General features: G+C 33.8%; 1 protein-coding gene across 3 annotated transcripts in view; it reads right to left on the reverse strand.

Annotated features, from left to right (window-relative positions):
• LOC105222965 (phospholipid-transporting ATPase ABCA3) overlaps positions 1–18,569 on the reverse strand; it is a 45,045-nt gene that overhangs the window by 17,004 nt on the left and 9,472 nt on the right. For 2 of the 3 annotated variants that reach the window (XM_049456749.1, XM_011200542.4), the window contains exon 2: positions 197–552. In XM_049456749.1, the coding sequence (XP_049312706.1) occupies positions 197–426 (230 nt within the window). In that variant the 5' untranslated portion in view covers positions 427–552. Of the gene's footprint in view, positions 1–196; positions 553–13,173; positions 13,734–18,569 lie in introns of those variants that run through there. The other variant, XM_011200541.4, reaches the window with a different exon arrangement.

The raw sequence follows: 18,569 nt of genomic DNA on the forward strand, positions 1-18,569 counted from the left end.
TTCCATATAAAAATTCCTTTAGTACGATATGCATAAAAACTAGAAATAAATTTTGACATTTTTAAATACCAATGAAGCACGGAACAAGCACTAAGTATTATATAATTTCTTCGCTGACAAATTTTCACCAATTTTCGTACACAAAGCAATATTACTAATTTTTATAAACGTGTAAAGAAAAACACTCGCTACTCACTCGAAAATGTCTAAATTAGAAATATTTAACGGCGGATAGGTGGTCACACCCATTGTATCCACTTCCACCAGCACTCGCACCAGCACCAGCAGCAGTGAAAAAACGGCTGGTAAGATCAATTCTATGCCCAGTTCTAGTTTGTGATTCCATTGTAGTGTCCAGTTTTTCCATAATAACAATTTAAACTTTTCCCAATTGGTAACCTTCGCGTTATTGCTGGACGCATCCATTGCGTACAGCAACTTTTTTCTAATCTCTATTTAATATAGGATTGTGGTATGAACCGAGGCAGTAAATGCAGTGCGGTGTAATGTTTCAGTTGAGTATTTAGAAATGTTGATGCTTAACCGTCAAAACTGAAAAAAAGTAAAACAAAATCATGAAACTCATCAAAATTGGCTTACTATACGTAAATTCCACAGACGTCAGTAAAGATCATGATATGATAAAGCTATAATTAACTTGTAATAATACAAACAAAACTGCTTAACCAATTGTTTACGTAACTATTTTAGTCATATCAGAATAATCTTATCGTGTTATTTTTTTAGACGTCGATACATTTCGAGACTAAAAGTGCAACCGTTATTAATTATTGAAATCGAGAAAGTACTAAGGTACATAGAAAAATACTTTTGACATCAACACATACTGCCAAATTCTTTTTTCTTTTCTTTTTGACGATGTAGACTGTAAAAGTTTCGTAATCGATATTATTCTTATAAATAAATCTTCTTAGACGAAAATTATACCATTAATTTGTTTGTATCAGATTCAACTTTTTTATTCAGTTTCTTCTCTTTTTAAGAGTGACCAGTTTAGCTGTTTTAGTCAATTAAAAATTCAGCTTCCTAATTTAATAGAAATTGCTAAGATAATATGCGCTAAAAAGGGAAGAATGCCATGAAATTTGTGAAGTTTAGACGGTGCTGTATCAGTTCGTGTAGCACAACATTAGTTCGCCCGCTTCCATTCTGGAAATTTCGAAATTTCTATTTACACTGATGCAATAATGTCTTTAGCGGAAAAATTGCAAAAAGTGGTCGACCAAAATGGTACATATTTTTTATTTATTTATTAGTATAGAAATAAAAATATAAGTTGAAGTTTGTTTAGAAATACAAAAAAACATTTTCGACTACACAACATTTTGCTAAGTTGGTAGGACTGTCCTTAATTACTATATGAGCGCGATTTTTCAACCAGGTTGTTTACAGCAACTGCTTAAGTCGGTACACCTTAACAGAGCGTTGCGATTCTTGCAATGGATAAAAATATCAAACAAAGAATTTGTCTCAAATTTTGTTTGTATAACCAAATTTCGTGTGCGGAATCGTTGCAAAGCCTTCTTTGACGGTTGAGAGTTCGTTGAAAACGTGCCTCGTTATGAAGGATGTGGTGCTTCACAATCGTCAGGCAAATGTTAGAGAGTTGGCAAAAGAGTACAACAACGAGTCCGTTCTTATAATTTTGGTGGATGTTTTGGGTATGAAACGCGTTTTTGCTCGACTCGGATAAAACTGATTTTTTTTTTTTCAAACAGAGTACAGGTCTGAGCAGGGCTCTTTGGACATGATTGATCGTGCTAGTTCCGATCCCACAATAACTGCCGATGAGGCAAGTAAAGGATTTATGAGTTTGACAAACAAGTAAACAATCAACGCAATGGAACCCGTTTTCAGTCGATTGAAGAGATAAAGAAAATTCGCTGATAGAGCTACTTTGAAGGTGACAAAATAAATATTGATAAATAAATATTTTGCGTTTAATGCATTCATTCCAAATAGTAAATCTCCTAAATCTTTTCAATAAATTCTCTTAGAATCTTAACTTTTCTTTATGCGTATTTTACAATTCGTTAAATTCTATGACAGTTGTAGGCAAACCAAAGAAAATAGTTGTTATTTAATTCAAAGTCAAACTTGAAATAAAATTTCTTTAAAGCCCTATTTATTTTTCAAAATGGTACGCAATTTGCTTTTGATTTCAAGACCAAGTTCACTGTTGTAACAGTCTCCTCTCTGTTTCATTTTTTGTGTCAATGATTTTTTTCTTCCAATTCAGTTAATATTTCAGATAAAAAAGTGTTGTTTATACTAATAAAAGCTAATTAAGCTTCAATTTAATTTGGAGCTATTGCTTTTTTTCGCTTTCAATATTGAATATTGATCATCAGCATTTAGATCTTTAAGAAATTTAAAAAGTATATACAATAATATTTTGACGGTTCCTCATCTTGTATTGATTATGTTTCGATATTTGGAGACTCGTTCTTAAAAGTTTCAACGCGCAAACACGATTTTCTATATATTATAAGCGCACTCTTTCCAAACAGCTGACTTGTAGTAAATTTGGGTAAAATACCTTGAGCGGCTTCCCTGATTGTGGCTATAATATGACTGAAGGGCTTAGGTGTTTGGGACAATCGTAATTAAAAATTCGTCCGTATAAGTTTTAAGTAAGTAAAGTTAAGACCTAGAGTCCCAATATACAAATGAAAACTTTTTTCCCCATGTAAGTAGGTCGTTACTACGTTTTCGGACACGTCAAGCGATTGACAACGGTTTATGAAGCTGCTTCAGTGACATATAATTGAACTTTTGACTTTTCAAAATCGGAACCCCATAATTGCATGAAATCATCAAACGCAATAGCAATTGTAGAGTGATTCGTCGCTTCTAAACAAACGACATTTAAAAAATAAGTTTTGATGTAAAATTCCCACGATAATGTTTGCAACAAAGCTTCCTCGTATGTCAGTCGATTGAAATTGATTTTTCAATTAAAGCTAATTAAAGTTTTTTAGGCAAAATATGCAAATATATTCTATGTATTGAGGCGAAGTATGTGAAATGTGTTCTAACAAATCGATGCCAGCTTAAGGCAGTGATGACGAATATCATTAAATTTATTTAAGTCATAAAGACGTATGGTAATAAGCCGGGAAAATATTTAAGCTAGATATATGTATATTGATTTAAATTTAAATTATCTATTTTGTACGACTTTGACTCTTTAAACAATGTCAAATCGATATAAGAGCTGAAATAATATTTACCGCACTTTCTAACCTTTTCAAGGCAATCGATAATTCATACCGCTTGCATTGTAAATCGCTCTCGCCTTGACCTGGTGGGCAGTCAGAATCACCTTGTCCTTCTTTGGTACACTTTCATTGAAGGAAGACTCCTCTGATTACGAAATGTGCAGACACGTTTGTTTAACATTAAATAATCATCTTTATTCGATGAGAAAATTAGCCATAACCACACAACAATCAAAATTAAGAGAGCGAAAAAAGACAGTAAATTTGTTTACAAAAAGCTGAGCAATTAGTTTTGGAGGATTTATTTAAAGATTGGTCCTTAGTTAAACTTTATCCTTTGTGACTGTCAAAGTAAAATTGTAAAGTTCATTAAAAAATATTTTTGAGTGGAAGATTATTTGAACATATAGCCCAATATTTTTAAGTTTAACAGTTTCATTGTGAAGCTCACAGTACGTATAATGTCATTGATTGGCTTAGTACACACTTACAAGCATACTCGTATTACTTTGTCAATCGCTTCACGTGTCCGAAAACGGAGTAACGACCTACTTACGTGGAGAAAAAAGTTTTCATTTGTATATTGGGACTCTAGGTCTTAACTTTACTTACTTAAAACTTATACGGAAGAAATTTTAATTACGATTGTCCCAAACACCTATTATTACTGTTCTTCATTCATATTATAGCCACAATTAAAGTACATATAAACACAAAATTACAGTATTTACTGAGCTCCAATTTCATTATCGACAAATGTATGTAAATTCACTCTATTCAACTATTGTGAAGTTCTTTGACTTTAAAATACGATCATTGCGATATTTTATCTCTAGCCAGTTAACTCACGTGATATGGCGATAAGTGAGCGGAAAGAATACAAAGGTGTGCACATATTTGTGGACTAACTTTAGTTATGTTAAGCATAACGAAATTTCGGGATTGTGAACCGTTTCGCTAAATAATACTATACATAAGTTTAGAGCAGGTTTAAAATTTCGATTTGCTTTCGCGAATATTGGGGAACTCAAAACCGACTATTCAGTCGGTTCTTTATTTTGTGTCGTTAAATTTACTTTCGTCTTTATAAATACTGTTCGTATTTCAGCTGTGAACTTTGTAAATCAAAGATGTAAAATCAAATTTCAACTGGTTTGAGGTTAAGTATCACTAATATAATACGTCACTGCGGACTCATCTCTTACGACCCCAAAGATCTTTTGAAAATTTTCATAATTTATAATGCGCCCAGTTCGAGAACAAACGGATAAGAAACCATGTTAAAAAAAAAGTTCATCGGGATTGCAGTAACTAACACAATATGACATACATATGTATCCTTGTGTTTAGAATGTGGCTGAAACTTTGAACTTGACGATTACAGTTTATTTATGACTAATAACTACAATCGAACCCTTGGCAAACGTTCATTCAGGTGCAAGTTCACAGATAATGACCATTTCACTCAACACATGCGTACATATGTACATACATAGATACATATATGTATGTATATGTATACGGGGACATATAGATAAAGTAATATTTCTACATGGAAATAGATACCACATTAGGGCCAGTGTTGCATTTATAGAATACCAAATAAGAGAGTACAAAATGTAAAGGCTCGTAAAATGCCAATAAAGATATCAATTTAGTTGCATAATGGTTATAAATTGCATTGAAGTATACCTTTTATGCATGTAATAAATAATTTTGGCACGGTAATATATTTGCAATAGATTATTTTAAGATAACTTCACGCCTCGAATTGCCTGTTTTCGTTGTACATAAAGTGTACAATGTACTTAATGTATGTACATATATTATAGTCAGTGAGACTAAGTTCCATTTCGGAACAACCAAAACCTGAACTCTTTGAATAATAGTAGTTCATGTTTTCCTACAGAAAAATGTAATCTCACAATTATTTCCATTTTAATTGTCTTAAAAAGGATATCTTTTAAGCTAGTACTTTTTCGTCAAAATACTCTATAAAATCATGAGAGAACGTTGATGGAACAAAAATGATAGGTAACTTTCATGTTACCATGGTGGCGTTTTTGTATTTTTTCACAAAACACCCCTACAATTAAGAGGCCCAGCTTTGTCATACCTCAGATGGTCACCATCCATACCATCCACCAAGAATATGTTGACTATCTGATTGAAATTTAATATACAGTTTATATTTAAAAATGTGATTTCACTGAAACCTGTACATATGTATATAATTAACGCTTTAAACTAACGCTACTGTGGAACCGAACACCCAAAAATAATATCGGTAAGGCGCTATTTGCATACTTCAGTGGTAATGTGGAAACTGCAAAATACCCAAAAGTTGTTTATAAAATGCCCAATCTAATATTTTTCAGCAGTGGCATCATTGGCAAATGTTATAAAAAATGCGAATTTTGACAGCTCTCTCTCGAACCAAAGAGACTCGTATCAAGTTATCTATGATAGCCGACTACTGTCAAGTCTTCCCGAAGCACTAAAAATGTATCACGCGAACATTTTGCTATGCAGAACTAAACTTAAAGACTGCCAGCACCGACCTGTATAACTATAAGAAAAAACTAATATCGCCAACTAGTGCTCTATCACCTCAAACGTACGACAAACTTTGAATTCAAAATATCTGACATCTTTAATTATCAATTGAGAACTTCTCATAACGTGTTTCTTTACTTCATAGAGTCAAAATATGTTTCAAATCCCTAATGCATAAGTATTTCTGTTCTTCCAATAAAAACAGTACACGCAGTGCAAAAAAGCGCATGCAGTGGGTTTTAAATCACACAAAGTACTCCTGAAAACTTAAATTACCACCCTAATGTGTTAGTACAAAATAATAAAGATATGCAAAGGCATGTGTAACTTACGTGTATCAAAAAGTACCCAGTAGGTAAACTAAAGTGTTTGTGAATAACTTTATATTTAAATAACGAGAAATAAGCACCACTATGAAACAGTTTATATGAATTGTTTTATAAAACATAATACTTATTTTTTAATTTATTATCTAATAATTTTCATATAATTTACTTTGTGGGTGTTTTAACTTTTTGTTAACATAAAAGTAAAATATATAATAAACATAACCTTAAGAAATTGGCGCTTTTCGGATTATTCCTTGGCGTGTTTGACAGTTCGAACAGTTAGGATTTTTCGGAAACTAAATGAATTTATTGCACTTCTAATCTATTGGGTTCGAAAATAAAAATTTGTAATGTTTTTGCCACAAAATGAATGTTTTCGAAAAACCGAATGTCAGAAAAAGTCAATAAATTGTGTCTACTGTATTTTTCTAAATCTTCGGCTTTTCAAAATATTTTATATGGAAATTATGTTCTAATTCATGTCAAATTTCTCATATTACGAATATCTGCAGGAAAAAAAATTAATTTGTTATTTTTGACATTTCACCATTTCAACTCATTTACCACACAAACACTTCAAATATGTGTACTTAGTTTTCGCTGTAATCTATATTGTACATGCATATATTTATTAATTAATTGTACATACATACATACACATATATGTGGATTAGTACATATTATGTACATAAATATTGCATGAGGGAGTAATAAAATTTCAATTAATTACTATACGATATCATCGCGTACTTGCAACATTTATATGTATGCAGCTACACATGTATTTACATGCATGTTTGCACACATGTCTAACACGCTTCTATTCTCTCTATCAAAATATTTATGTACATACATACAACTTCTGTTCACATGGTCATTGATCGGATAAGAACAAATTTTTACCCACAAACCTTTGCACATACAAACGCACCACCGTTTCAGACCACAAACACTAAGACTATACCCGCGCGGCGAGGCTTAAATAAGTACTGATTCGACAAAATGAAATATTCGCAAGTTTATAACTCGCTTGTAATAAAAACATAAATAAATGAATAACTACAGTATCCCCCGGATAATTGCACTAAAAAATTATTGCAAAATTTTGGGTTCAAATAGCCGAAGAACTCGTTCAATTACGTGAAACATCATGCAATACCATCTTCCCTAATTTTGAATAAAATAATAGGGGTATTCAGACCGAAGCCTGTTAATTTGGTAATTCGTTAGTTGATACTTCGTTAAAAGGCTTAACTGTGAACATACTTTTTGCTCTACCTTGGTAGTATGGTAAATTTTATTCCGAAACAGCTGATTCAATTTTATTAAAGAGTAAAAATGCCTCAACAAAGTGCAAAATCAAAAATTGTCAGTCATTTAATTGAAAATTATATGGAACAGATCAAATTTATTACTGGTAAGTACTTTAAATTGATGTACAGAGGAGCAGGAGAACAGCTGATGTGATATTACCGAGTAACGAAACAATTATCAAGCTTGCCAGATGGATAGTTCGTTACTCGGTAGAACGATAGTCTGTTAGTTTTACAAAAACAAAATACATGTAAAAAACTACCGAATAACGACTAACGATTTAACAAGACTGGTCTGAATACTCCTAATGTGTGAAGTTCTTCTAGGTATTTTAAAACTTCGAGAACTGGCGGAGCTTTTGGAGAATTATCTTCCCTCTGTTGGTTCGGAACATAAGCACCATCCAAAATATTTTTAATAATATCTAAATACGCCAATAAAGAAGAAGAAAAAAATTTAAATCTGTACGATCTCCATTACACACTTCCTTGTCGTGTTCCGAATACTTCAAATGCTTCTCTTAATTTCTCTTCGATTTCGAATTCTTTTACTTTCCTTATTTTCTTTTTAATGAGATGTTAATACAAATTTCCCTTCATTCACTTCCTTTTTAAAGAACTTTTTTATAGCTAGCTAGCTCCATAGCTAAAATTTATTTTCTTATAATGATTTGCCTATATTATCATTTGAATAAATGAATTATTGGAGGCTGAATTATTGACGTTGTATTTGCCGATAAAATATATTATAGAATATGTTTTAATTTGAAAGTTTTGTTTAACAAACGTTTTCTGTGCAACTAACCGGAGGAAATTAGAAGGATATTTTTTCCAATAACACATTTTTTTACCCAATTATGTGGGGAAACCAATTAGACGAGTCCAATTATGCGGAAATACAAGTAATTAATATATTTTTGACCGATCTGGTAATTCAAATAAATAATCAATTAACCGATGGTCAATTAAGCGGGGGATACTGTACATATGTGTCACATGTACAAACTAAAAGGAAAGTAGTTCAGTTGTATAAGTTTTTAGCGATATCTGTCGTGATGCCGAATTTGAATGAATTACTCAATTCCTATCTGATTAGCCATTTTGAGACATAATAATAATCATATCGCGACAATTTTGATCATGCATGATGACATGGCAAAATTAGAAAAGGTCATTAATATTATTTATTATTGCGCTGGTTTATAGCTTATTTTCTTATTTTTATAGCAGACAATGTTGAAATAGAAGGAGTTATTCTGATGATCTTTGCTTTCTCCCTCTTTATCAAAATGATATAAAGACATCAATGCTAAGATATCTTAACAGAATGATGTCGTGAAGAAAATATGTATGCTTGAATGAAGAAAAAGCGTTCACTTCGGCTGCACCAAGGCTACAACGTTTTTGACTACTCCCAAGTGAAAGGCGCTCAAAGAATTTTCCTGACTCATGGCTTCATCCTCACCGAAGATAGCACACCATTTACAAACAAATTTCCATACAATAACTTGATTTTGGTCACCAAATAAAAGAGTTTTATATACAAGCACTTGATTTCGATCGTTCAGATCGTATGGCAGCTATATGATATGATAATAAGCAATTTCTTGATTAGAAGACGAGTGCTAAACTTCAGAACGATATCTCAAAATTTGAGGTACTACAGACAGACAGACGGATATGGCAAAATCGATTCTAATTCTTCTTACTTATGGGCCTTTATATCAAACTTAATGTACCCTGTTCAATCTATCAAATTGGTCTTATATTAAAATACATGAAGTGCTGTACGAGTATTTAACACGTGGATCAATAAGTCCCGGGACTAAATAAGAAAAACAAATTTTTTTGGCAAAATTCGACTTTATTCATCAACATAGTCTCCTTCAAGAGCAACACAATCAGTCCAGCGCTTCTCTAACATTTCAATACCTTTCTTATAGAACGATTTATCTTTGGCCTCGAAATAAGCGTTTGTTTCGGCGATGACTCCCGCGTTGGAGTAGAATCTCTTTCCTTGGAGCATTTTTTTGAGGTCTGCAAACAGGTAGTAGTCGCGGGGGCCAGATCCGGCGAATATGGTGGGTGCGGAAGCAATTCGAAGCCGAATTCATGCAATTGCGCCATTGTAGCGAGCGACTTGTGGCACGCCGCTTTGTCTTTGTGAAAGAGCACTTTCTTCTTTTTCATATGGAGCCGTTTCTCAGCGATTTCGTCCTTTAAACGCATCAATTGTCTACTGTAACGTTCTCTATTGATGGTCTTACCTTTTTCAAGGTAGTCGAAGAGCAAAACTCCATGAGCATTCCAAAAATACTGAGGCCATAACCTTACCAGCCCACATTTGCGTTTTTGGCCACTTTGGACGCTTCTCACCGACTGCAGTCCACTCGGCTGACGACCGCTTTGACTCCGGAGTGTAGTGATGGATCCAGGTTTCGTCTATTGTCACATACCGACGGAAAAAATTCGGTTTATTCCGGCGAAACAGCTTCAAACAGCGCTCAGAATCAACGACACGTTGTCGTTTTTGATCCACCGTGAGCAAACGCGGACACAAGAATATCAAGACAAGCGTCACTTAAACCACTGTAACTCGTGAGCCAAACATCAGAATGACATGAAATTTTGACAGGTATCTTTTGATTGGAACTTATGAAAAATCATACGGAACTTTTGTTGGCAGCGCTATCTATGCGTCAGTCCCGGGACTTAATGATCCACGTGTTATTTGCTTCTTCACGCTCTTATAGTTAATTGTACACATACTACATACATACAGGGTCGTAGAGAGAAAATCGTGAACCAGAGGTAATTGTAGTGAATTGTGGGCGGAAAAAATCTGCAAAACATTGTTGCAAAGCACCGGGCTCTCCTGAAAACCCCGGGCTTAGGGGAGGGATTGTCCCTATCTCATTTACTATACATAAGTGCATGATTAACTACTTGCTTTCCCAGACAAATTCAATGCGGATTTCAACTCACCACTACGTGCATCAATTTGAGACTAAAACTTGACAATAATATCATTTATAACTGTATTCTTCAATACTACTAAAATTACGATAAACGATGAAATCCAATTTGTACCCACATTTATGACGAAATTACCACTGCTCAAAACACTCGAGCAATCTGAATAAGCTACGTCTGCTTTATACTCGTATCCTAATCCCATTCTGACTTTATATTAGATGACTCAAGCATAAAGAAAGTCAAAATCTTGCATACCTTTTATACAAAGAAAGAACTTTAGTAATATTTTCACTCCTATATTAGTGAATATCAATATAGTGAAACTCGGAATTAATATTTATTTGTCTAAGGCAGATATAATCAGATATTAGAAAAGCTATTCTGTCTAAAAGAAATCTCAATAAATTTTGTCTTGAGATTTATACTAGTCTAGAGTGAAGAAGAAAAAACGAATAAATAAAATAAGCCTATAATACTATTCTATACTAAAAATATGCACTAAACTATAAACTACAAATTTAAATTTTTCTGTAGATAAACTTTTTTCATAAGTTGGGTTAGAAAAATTTGTAGTTTATTTTAGTTTCCCAATAAAAACATTCCTTTTCGTTATTCCTTAAAAAAAGGTATATCATGCTTGCCACGAAGTTTGTAACACATCCAAAGAACCGTCGAAGACCATAGAAAATATATATACAGAGGCGGACAAAAGTCTGTATGAAGCTACTCGTTTGTCGGAAGTGCCGATATTGGATCACTATAGCATAACTGCACTACAAACTGAAGGAGCAAATATAATATGTGTTCGCATGGAATTTATCTAAGGCAACAAAAAAATCTCTGATGTATGTATTTTTTTTAAGATCGGACCATTATAGCACATTGTTGCCATATAAACTAATCAAAATTTAGTCCTTGTAGGTAAAACTTTTGCATTTGACGAGATATCCTTATAAAAATTAGCACTTATTATTGTTCACTGATACACACTGACCGATCAAAAGCAGGATAAAGATCTTTGGCACGATTACGGTTTTTCCGGCGCCGCGATTTGATGGTACGGATGGATAGAGGAGGTCCTCAGGATTAAAAAATGTATACACATATACCGTCCTCAGACGCATAGTTTCCGAGATATTTCACTTTAAAGTTCCACAATTTTACATGCAATTTAGTCCTATTTTGTTTTGTTTTGTTTTTCTTCACATGTCATTACAAGTACCAGTGTTGCCACATATTATGTTATAAAAAAAAACTATGAAAAATTTTTCTTTTTAACATTTATAAAGAAAATGATACAAACGGTTTTTGTATATTATGTTAATTGATAAATAAAGATAAAAAATAACATTCCTTTGTGTCGAACTACTTTCTGCACTGGCGGCCTTCGGCCGCGCTTCAAAAAAATAACCCTCATCGATCGAACACCGGGGTATTCATAGTTCTTTTGTGTCGAACTACTTTCTGCACTGGCGGCCTTCGGCCGCGCTTCAAAAAAAATAACACCCTCATCGATCGAACACCGGGGTATCATAGTTCATTTGTGTCGAACTACTTTCTGCACTGGCGGCCTTCGGCCGCGCTTCAAAAAAAATAACCCACATCGATCGAACACCGGGGTATTCATAGTTCTTTTGTGTCGAACAACTTTCTGCACTGGCGGCCTTCGGCGCGCTTCAAAAAATAACCCTCATCGATCGAACACCGGGGTATTCATAGTTCTTTTGTGTCGAACTACTTTCTGCACTGGCGGCCTTCGGCCGCGCTTCAAAAAAATAACCCTGATCGATCGAACACCTATTTTAATCAAAAAGAGAGAAAAACTGAAAAACTTTCCATTCAATAATACGTTTTTTTCTATTTAATATATAATATACACATTTTTGATTATATTTTCAGGGACACAAAGTATGGCAACACTGCTATTTGTCATAAATGTAAACACGCAAATCACTTGAAACTTTGAATGTGCAAAATAATTTTTAAAGAATATTTATTTTCTTAAAAAATATACAATTAGTGTAAATTTTTGATAAATACGAATGTGTACAGTGTAATTAAATATATATTAATTAAAAAATATGTGAAAAGTGGGTTAAACATAGTGAAATAACGAGCATTGTTTTTACAAATTTTTGAACTTTAAAGTGAAATATCTCGGAAACTATGCGTCTGAGGACAGTATATCTGTGTACATTTTTTAATGCTGAGGACCTCCTCTATCCATCCGTACCATCAAATCGCGGCGCCGGAAAAATCGTAATATTGCCAGATCTTTTTACACCCATTTATTTTAAAAGTGAGTTTGTGAGGAATATTATAGTTTCGGTGCAGCCACTTTTTTGGCCTATCGGCGAAAATTCTCTCACTAATGTAAATTTTAAATTGATGCAAAATGCGGAAGCTTTTTATTTTATATCCTTAGTCACCCTCATTTAGAATAAAATGATTTTAAAAACTGAAAGGAGCATTCCAAAACTACTCAAATTACATTTTATTCAGGCGAAAATTGTCAATAAATTGTAATTTAAGTAATTTCGAATACAAGTATAACACATTTGTACATACTTGTACATATATGCATAACACAGGTATACCTTTAAGAAAAATATTGAATATAACGCTTTTAGGATTCGCAAATTTTAAAAGTTATTAATTAATAAATTTTAATTATATTTTTAACAAATACATGCGTACCATATACATACATACATATGTATCTGCTAACTTTTGTAGTAGTATCAATATCCTAGTTACCTTTTTCTGTTTTCCAATACTTCTGTCAATTCTGCTCAATTAAATAATTTTTATTTTACTCTATATACAATATTTCGCAAATTCACTACTTAAATTCCATATACTTTAAGCACAATATTAGCTTTTATTTACAATTCAAACAAATTCAGCAATTATTGCGCGTCACCGACACCACTTTTGTTTTTTATTTATTACTTTGTACTTTGTTTTGGTAATATTAATACGTCAGTCTGACAAAACGAAAAAAATCACAATATAGGCGTATGTATGTGTGATGTGTAAGAATTCACGATAAAAAAAAAGAAATGCATATGAATCAGTCTCGCGACGTGAAATGAAAAAATTGCACGCTTTCAACAATGAACCAGTTACTTCAAAGTATAAATAAACAACGATTGTACTATTTTCTAATATAGTTATGTGTGTACACTTTGGTATACGTTCTTGGAATGAACGCTTTTTAAATATTCAGTCACTACAAAAGTATTTTATTTAACTATTTTGTAGGCGGATTGCCGAAGTACGGCACAACTAACCGGCACTACACTCGGAAGCGCACTGAATTATTTTCCAAGCAGAAGTTCTAACCAGCGTGGCCATAATATTGAAGGTAGTCTGATGTCATTTTGAAAATCTTTATAAAATACGTTGTGAGCATAGATACATATACATGCATAATATGTACGTGTTGAATCGTCAGTCAGTTCTAGCGGCGGCAATAATGTACTCATGCTAGTAGCAGAACTTTCTGAGCGCCACAACCAAGGTCGGCTAAGAGAGAATCAGTGCCAATGTTAGTGGAGGCACATGTGAACGCCAAACATATAGACGCGCTCATATGGCTGTATGGCACCCAATCAGCTGATTATTGCACTCGTTTGGGCCGTATAGTGTGCATAAAGCTTTTGAGGTTTTGAGAGTAAAGTTGCACGCGACGTATTTGGCGCTCTGTCTGCTTGTTTTTATGGCTGGCGCTAATCGCTGAAAATATGAATTTCTACAGAATTCCTACGTATGTATCTAGTGTTTATATGTTTCAATATAAATATATATATTTATATAAAAATAGCCTTGAATGCACTTTTGCGCAGCGACTCTCAAATTGTTTACGTTTGAAGTAATGCAAGGAAATGGGCTGGGTGCGACTTTCGGCATTAGAAAAATTGTATTTTTAAACGCCCTCATATATAAATATAGTATGTATGTATGTAGGAGTGTAGCAATTTGTGCTTGTAGGAGAGAGTGGTATTTTCTATGGAATTTATAATATTTTTATGTGTGCATGTACATAAACAACTAAGCAATGTTTTTAAAAGTTTACTTTCAAAATAAAAACAAACCGGTCGATGTGATCAAATTTCTTCTCCTAAACCATTATTTTATTAAATTTTAGCCCCTTGAGCTATTAACATGTCACATACTAAAACACTAATCATATAGAGTAAAGTCAGCCGGATGTTCGAAAATCCTGATATTAGTTATATGGGGGATAAGTCAAGTATTTACCTAAATTAATCTATTTTAGGCACAAAGATACACTGTCATGAGTAAAACACGCTCTGTAAATTTTATTGAGATAACTCAAATATAGGTTGATATATCCAGCGTAAAGCCACATTGAAGTTCGAAAATCTTTATATTAGGTATATGGTCGCTAAGGGAAGTATTGACTTGATTCAATCAATTTTGTCGCCATCGGTCAGTGGGGTCCCGAGATATAGGATTTCACCAAAAAGTAGGCGGTGCCACGCCCACCGTCCAATTTTTACCTCGGTCCCTATAAAGCCTTGTCATACCATCCCTGCGGCAACTTTTTGTGTCTCTGGCTCATTTAGTTATTGATTTATCGCGCTTTTAGTAGTTTTGAACAGTGTCGTTATATGGGGAGTGAACCGGGTTTTCATCCGATTTCGATTTTCACAGCATAGGTAGGAGTTTTTGTGGTATTCATGCTGATCGAATTTGGTTATTGTAGCTTTAGTAGTTTAGGAGAAATGCACATTAAATATATTAGAGGGCGGGACCACGCCCACTTTTTCAAAAATTTTTGCCCTCAGGTGCCCGTTGCTACTGCAATCCCCTGTGCAGTTTTATATCTTAATTTAGTGCATAGTTATAGCTCTTTATAGGTTTTCGGTTAATGGCGATTTGTGGGCGTGGCAATGGTTCATTTACGCCCATCCACGAACCCGAATGGTTTTGTACTAAGAAACCTGCATACCAAGTTTCATCAATATCTCAATTTTTACCCCTTGTTACAGCTTGCACGGACTGACGGACGGACAGACAGACAGTCAACCTGATTTCAACTTTTCTCGTCATACTGATCATTTATATATAAATTTTCAAAATAATTTATTTTTTTTGTAATTTTTCTAAAACCAATCAGAAATTTTATCGTTACATATTGGAATATCAATAAAACGTTTAGACAGATTTTCTAGGTGCAATACTCGTTTCCTCGCAACAACCAACCTCCAGCAGCTATAAAGGCGGTTAAGTACAATCGAACTTTGGCTGAAATACGAATTACATTATCTTTATTACAATTATCAGCACCTCAATTTATATCAACGTTTTATAAAATTTTAATGCATTGATTAAGGCGCATAAATAAACTTGAATACTCATGATTAATTAGTCAATGAGTCGAGTCAATCAAAAAGTCAGTATTGATCAGCCGCCTTAGAACGAAGCAAAACGTATACTTATATAATGTATTTCTGTAGCGATCGGATATAGATTGACAATGTCAATCCAGCAAGTGAAGTTCTGACATGAAAAATCAGCCGTTCGCTTCTTCATTCATTAAATATTAGTAGAAGAGGTTCTGACTAAAACATACATAAACATAAGTATATGCACACTTAATGATAATGATATAATCGTTTCGATCAGTCAATATAAGATGTTTTTTTTATATTTCAAGGCAAATTTTGGGTAATATAAAGAGACTTTAAAATTGCAAATAATCTATATACTCCAATTATAAAAGGCTTAAGCCAATTTTTTAATATTTATGATTATTGATCGAAAATAACTCATAAACATGCCAATAAATATTCAATTTATAAAAAGTTAAGAAGGGCTAAGTTCGGATATAGCCGATCATTTCACGCTTTTGCAATTGATTTGGACAATTTTTAGTCAGAAGGTGGCATAATTTAAAGGAATGCAAAACTTTATGCTGATATATTAATTAATTATTGATTTGTATACCGGAAAGAATAAAATGCAACTTAAAAGAGAGAGTTTAAGAGGGAAGCGAGACGCATTTGAGCTTGACAAGCTGACAGGGGTGATGTTCGAAAAATCTACGAAAAAATGCGAAGACTAAGAGAAGGTTTCAAGACCGGAGCATACTCTTGTAGAACCCTAAGAGGTGATCTAGTAACCGATGCCCAGCATCGCGTATAAGGTTCTATCAAGCGTATTGTGTGAAAGATTAAAGCCCAACGTCAACAAACTGATTAGACCTTAGGGGCCATCCATAAATTACGTCACACCTTGAAGGGGGGGAGGGTATCATTAAGAAATGACATTATGTGACAAGGAACAGGGGGGGTCAAAAGCTTTGTGACATCACATTTCAAAGAACGATGTTCCTGACATCCAAATTCAGAACGAATATGAAGTGCTTGATTTACCAGTAATAAGTGATATAAAGGAGTGGATCAAAAGTCCATGGAAACAAGATGATTAAGTTTTGTATTTTTAATTAGCATAATTAAGTATCTATTATTTCTTGACTAGTCATTCGTTGTCTCTGTACTTTAATATTTAACTAAATGCTGATTTTATTAAAGATTATTCAATAAATATAAGAATAAATAGAATAACCTGTTTTTTTTATATTTTTTAATTAATCCATAAAATTGGAAAATGTGCGACGTCACAAAGGGGGGGAGTTCAAAATGTGACAACTTGCGACAAGGACAGAGGGAGGGGTTAAAAAGTCTTTAAATTCGTGTGACGTAATTTATGGATGGCCCCTTATCAGTGTGGCTTTGATCTAGAAAATCAACAACCGACCAGATATTCACCATGCGCCAAATCTTGGAAAAGACTCGTGAAAAGAGAATCGACACACACCACATCTTCGTCGACTTCAAAGCTGCTTTCGACAGCACGAAAAGGAGCTGCCGCCGTGCCGTTATGTTGGAATTTGGTATCCCCGCATAACTAACGCTGTGTAAACTGACGTTGAGCAACACCCAAAGCTCCGTCAGGATCGCAAATCACCTCTCCGAGCCGTTTCAGACAAGGGGACTACCTGTCGTGCGACTTCTTCAATTTGCTCTTGGAGAAAATAATTCGAGCTGCATAACTTAATCGAGCAATCTTTTATAAGTGTACAGCTGCTGGCATATGCCGATGATATTGATAATGGCCTCAACACCCGCGCCGTTAGTTTTGCTTTCTCTAAATTGGACAAGAAAGCAAAGCAAATGGGTCTGGCAGTGAACGAGGGCAAGACTAAATATCTCCCGTCATCAAACAAACAGTCGTCGCACTCGCGACTTGGCTCTCACGTCATTGTTGACAGTCATAACTTTGAAGTCGTAGATAATTTCGTCTATCTTGACACCAGTATAAGCACCACAAACAATGTCAGCCTGGAAATCCAACGCAGAATAACTCTTACTAGCAGGTGCTACTCCGGACTGAGTAGACAATTGAGAAGTAAAGTCCTCTCTCGATGAACAAAAACCAAACTCTATAAGACATTCATTATTCCCGTCCTGCTATATAGTCCAGATACTTGGACGATGACAACAATTTAAATATTATTATATGTATATAGCAGTTTTACCATATGCACATCGAGAGCAATGAAGCTCGTAGGCATTACCATAACAGTAGGGTCTGCATAACCGAAACGTACACGAAGTTTTTTCAGGACAAGGACTGTACGTAAATAAAAACCCTAAAACGGCAACAGTTAGTAAGAAGATTTTTTAGAAGTCGCCCTATAAAAGCCAACTTATGTATGGATATGTATGTTGTTTATGTACGATTAACTAAGCGCTGGATGCAACCGCATGAATAATGTTTCCAATGCAGTTTTACACATATACATACATATCCATATCTTTTCATATGTATGTATGCGTCAATTCACGTGAATTCATTTTAATTGTTGACATTTGTTGAACTTTTTGTTGTGATGTATTTGCAATCGTTTACGTTTCCTATGAATATGTAAATTTAATCGTCACTTGCCAACAGAAAGATGCGAATAATATACACTAAAAACGATTGCAGTAAAAAACGTAAACAACTCATATTAAAATAAATAAATAAAAAACTATAAACTATTAAGATTGGAATGAATGACGAATTTATTTACATAAATTTTCCCGCCAGTTATGTCAAGACCCATGAGTAAGAGTTTC

The sequence above is a fragment of the Bactrocera dorsalis genome, chromosome 4, assembly GCF_023373825.1.
Source record: "Bactrocera dorsalis isolate Fly_Bdor chromosome 4, ASM2337382v1, whole genome shotgun sequence".
NCBI classification, from domain to species: Eukaryota; Metazoa; Arthropoda; class Insecta; order Diptera; family Tephritidae; genus Bactrocera; species Bactrocera dorsalis.